The sequence below is a fragment of the Zeugodacus cucurbitae genome, chromosome 5 (assembly GCF_028554725.1).
Source record: "Zeugodacus cucurbitae isolate PBARC_wt_2022May chromosome 5, idZeuCucr1.2, whole genome shotgun sequence".
In the NCBI taxonomy this organism is placed as follows: Eukaryota; Metazoa; Arthropoda; class Insecta; order Diptera; family Tephritidae; genus Zeugodacus; species Zeugodacus cucurbitae.
In genome coordinates this window covers 30493156-30497597 of record NC_071670.1, presented here as the reverse complement: position 1 = coordinate 30497597, position 4442 = coordinate 30493156, and the positions used below count along the sequence as shown (strand labels likewise).

General features: G+C 40.8%; 1 protein-coding gene across 1 annotated transcript; it reads right to left on the bottom strand.

Annotated features, from left to right (window-relative positions):
* Positions 1-1649: 1649 nt before the first annotated feature.
* Positions 1650-4202, bottom strand: LOC105216461 (neprilysin-4). Its single transcript, XM_011190955.3, has one exon. It carries the CDS (start codon positions 4013-4015, stop codon positions 2009-2011), a length of 2007 nt encoding a protein of 668 aa, XP_011189257.1. The 5' UTR covers positions 4016-4202; the 3' UTR covers positions 1650-2008.
* Between the last annotated feature and the right edge of the window lie 240 nt (positions 4203-4442).

Here is a 4442-nt window from a genome sequence, read left to right as displayed (position 1 = left end):
TATTTTATGATCTTTCATATTACGGCAATCTGTTTTTACGAGGCAATCATTTGTGCAAATCTCTAAATAATGAAATCTACTTCAATATCTGTGTATGAATATATTTAGTAAGGAAGATCAAAATATGGTTTAGCCAGAGTGACAAACTACTTAAAATATTTGAAAATAATAAAATTAAACTAATTTCATATAATATCATCGCATAAAAATTAAAATGCTGTGAGTTCATCATTTTGCTGAAAACGTGAAGTTAGTCGCTCGATGGGCTCTTGAAAAGTTCCAAGAAGATCCCACGTTTTCGAGCCAAATTCTGTTCAGCGATGAGGCTCATTTTTGACTCAATGGGTATGTAAACAAGCAAAATTGTCGCATTTGAGACGAAGACATTTGATGCATGAAATTGAAGCGCGGAATCTCTGCGACATTTGGTTTCAACAAGACGGCATTCCCAAATTAATGGATTTATTGAGAGAACACTTCGGGGAGCAGACAATTTCACCAAGATCGTGTGATATCACACCGTTGGACTTTTTCCTGTGAGGATATGTAAAGCATATGCAGACAATCCCGCTTCAATTCGCTCATTAATCATTTACCAGCTGAAATGCTCGAACGAGCCATCGAAAATTGGACTCAACGGATGGACCAACTGAGACGTAGCAGAGATAATCTTTCAAAAATATATAATATGCCAAAGAATGTTCTTTCGAATGATAATAAACATTTCGCATTAGATTTGAATTTTCCCAATGTTTTTCTTTAAAATGGATCACGCTTTAGTAATTCGTACTCGGAATGTTTTATAATACTACAGAAGAGTTTCCAACAATATTTGAGTCGTAGAACTGTCAGCGATAATAAACGAATATTTAATTATAGTTTACTATTTCAGTATCTGTCTAGAATAATTAATTTTTACTATGGCATAAACGTCACTCAGGAGAATCAGTAGGACAAAAATGTTTACGAAATGGGTACTTTAAGAACATAAGCAATAAAATATAAGATATTACAAAATATATGGAAATACAGATTATGTTTTTGGAGTGCGTTTAAAAGAAAAGTTTATTAGAACTTGAAATCACGAATGAAATTTGTTGTGCTTGAAGATGTCGACTAGTTTGACCTTGAAACATTTTAATTAATTTGGACACCACTAAACATTTATTTAATTTCACTTTTAAATGTTTTTGAGATATGATCAGAAAAAGAAGAAGAAAATTTGTTGAAAATAAATCATTAAACTGAAACTAAACCAAAAATGTCTTCAAACATTAATTCAAAGCCGTTTCCCATACTAAGCAATTGTATTTAAATTTACTCTTCAGCATTTGAAGTTTTTGTGTTTTATTTCACAGAGCTTGCTGTTGTTGTTGTACTGTTTTCCAGATTAAGACTTGATGGCGCAAATTTAGCTGAAGTCCGCTCGAATATCAAATATAAAATAAACAAAGCAAAAGCTGGAGGTCACTTGGGTCAATCGCACCTACAGCAAACTGTATATATGTGTTTACAGTCCACTGTTATACATACATACATACCAGGAAATTGTTTCAAAACCACACACACACAACACGTTTTCAGTGGGCCTGAGGATGCATATGATTGTGTCGCCACAGTATTTCAACAAATTGATAAGTCACAATTGATTATATTATTTGATAAAGCAGAGCTTTTGTTTTATTTATAGCGAGTTGTAACTGCTTATTCATATGATATTAGTATGACTCTGTAAACATATAAGTATACAGCTGTATATTATCATTTTGCAATGGACACACACGCGCACACATTTACGTTGGGTTCAGTTTCAGTTAATTGCTTAAGTTAAATTTTAAATATATTTATATATTAGTATTTTATATACATTTTTTATTTACACCTTAATTTTAGGTTTGCTAATTTCAATAGTAACTAACACAACTTTTAGTATATACAAAAATGAAGTTTTCACACACACTTAAGTACTTTTGTAGTACTTTTTGAAGTTAGTCTCTTAATGCCTTTGCTATCTCCAGAGTTGGCATTTACGTGGTGGATGCATGCGGCTGCCTACCTGGCAATCGTAAACGCGCCCGAACTCGGCGAAATTCGCTAGTGCGTCCAAGACACGCTCCTTATCCGAGCCATGCTCACTGAATTCCAAGTCCCGTGTGCTGGTAATGGGCGAGCCGCAGAAGAACTGTGCGAAATTGAGAAAGAATACATGCTCCGGCGAGAGGCTGGTGAAATGCAGTGGACGCGCAATAGCGTTAGCATTGCTCCCATTGCTCTGAAAATACGCCTCATACGCCCAACGTAGACCGCTGACATCGGCGATTTTTTCGTCGACAATTTGTGGATTGCGTAAACGCAAACAGCTCAAATTCGAATCGAATATTTGATTCGATTTGATGCGTTCGGAAGGGCCACGCATATTGCCGCGCTTGTCGAACTCAACGCCGCTGTCATCGAAGCCGTGTGTGATCTCGTGCGACAAAAGGAAACCCAACGAACTGTACTTGAAGACCTCGTGCATTTGTGGATGATAGATGGGCGTATGCAGCAGGGTGAGCGGCACGATAACCACATTTGAACGTAGCAGATAGTATGGTGAGGAGCTAGCGCCTGTTTCGGGATCCTCGAGGTGGAAGAATGAGTCATCCTGTGCTAGTAGCTCATTCAGGCGCTTGTGCTTGGCGCTTGTGAAATGTTGCAGTAAGCGCAAGTGATTGCCATAGAAGTCATTTGCCTCAATCTGCAAATCCGCGTAGAATTCCTCGACTAGGCGACTAGTGGCCGGACGTGGCAGATTACCGACCTTAATGCGCATGGTATCGAGTTTGTCTTGCAAGAAGCGTATGATGTGCCCATCGAATTGATTAGCGTTGTTGTGTAGTGTCTGTGTGAAATGCTGCAATAATTTTCGAAAAAGCGCTTCAATGTGTGCCTTTTCGTCGATGAGTTCAGGATTGTGGCGTTCATACAGCCAAGTCATAGCCAGCGGCATCATACTGCGTGTGTGTGAGACACAATCGCCTTTCAGAAAGTTACGCGGTCCATCGATATTCAGGTACCAAAGAAAGCGCAACATTAAATAGCGACAGATGAATTCCGGTTCATGCTCGTCCAACACGGTGAGCAACAGTCGCATATATGGCAGATTCTGTATGGTCAGTTTCATGTAAGGGTCCACCGGCTTCCCCAGTAAGATATCCAAATAGCGCGTGAGGAATGGCATATTGAGCTCTGCCAAGGTTGTTTCGCGCTGCGCTGCTGCGCTATCCTCACCCTCTTCGGTTGTGTCCTCCACAAAATCCAAACTTTTTAGCTTCGTCTCGAACTCATGCAATTCATCCCACAGTCTGCTTTTGCGTTCCTCATTCGTCACGCCCAAATATTCCATGATCAGTAGAAAGCCTTTATGTGGCATTGGTTGAAAGCCACCATTTAGCACTGGTTTGTCCAAATCAATGGCAGAGGCGCGTGCATAATCACGTCGCTGTATAACAGTCTCCTCAATAAACACGGAATTCAGTCCATATTTGCGCAGCACGGCCAGCATATACAGCCAATCGTAGCGCACTGATTTGCTACGTCGCTTCGCGGAGCGACTCGGCAAAACTGTTGGCCATACCAAATTCTCATGCTCCTGCAACCAGTCCAGGTACTGCTGCGGCGTGTAAGCGTACACTGTCAGACAGGACTTGTAGTAGTCGAGCAGCTTGCGCACGAAAGCGTGTTCCTGCCGCAAACGCCGACGCCGGCGTATACTATTCAGCAATAGCGCATACTCCTGATCCACTTTATAGTCGATGAGACCGATTGTTTCGTAATATTCAGCGTCGGCGTGCACATGCTGCCAATTGCCACACGCGTACTGGTAGTAGTCATCACAGGGATCCGCGCTCGGATCCATATACCGTTCGATTGTCTTCAACTGCTGCCGATTCATGCTACGCGCTGCGTCCGCGGTGCTGAGCAACAACAGCAGAATTAGGTGAAACGGCAGGAAAACACTGAGACCGGCGCGCATCGTAACTGGGTTATGTACTTGCTAAATTATCGAATGCAAATAAAAATTCCATAAGTAGCACAATATTGTGTAATTGTCGTATCGCGTTGTGGGCGCGCGTTTTCCGGCTGCTTATTACAACCTTATAGTTTCTCGTGTCACAGTCAACTGTACGAGCGATGTGGGTTCCGACTTTTGCGGCCTTGCTATGTTTACGATCAGTAATCAAGTCTCTCTGCTGTCGCAGTACGTTCCATTCAAGCATATGTATATGTATATTCTCTGATTGCGCTTAGCGTTGCGAGCTATCAACGCACCCTATCAATTTTATTTTTAATAAATAACAACAACAACAAATAATATATGCTCATTTCTATTTGCATTGGCTGCTTAAGCCACTAAGCTACGAGATCACTAACGAATTAAGCTTCTATTTCAAGCTGCTCAC

What these genes read in the sequence shown, in the direction of transcription:
- LOC105216461 (XM_011190955.3), bottom strand. Translation starts at nt 4,015, where the DNA reads ATGCGCGCCGGTCTCAGTGTTTTCCTGCCGTTTCACCTAATTCTGCTG.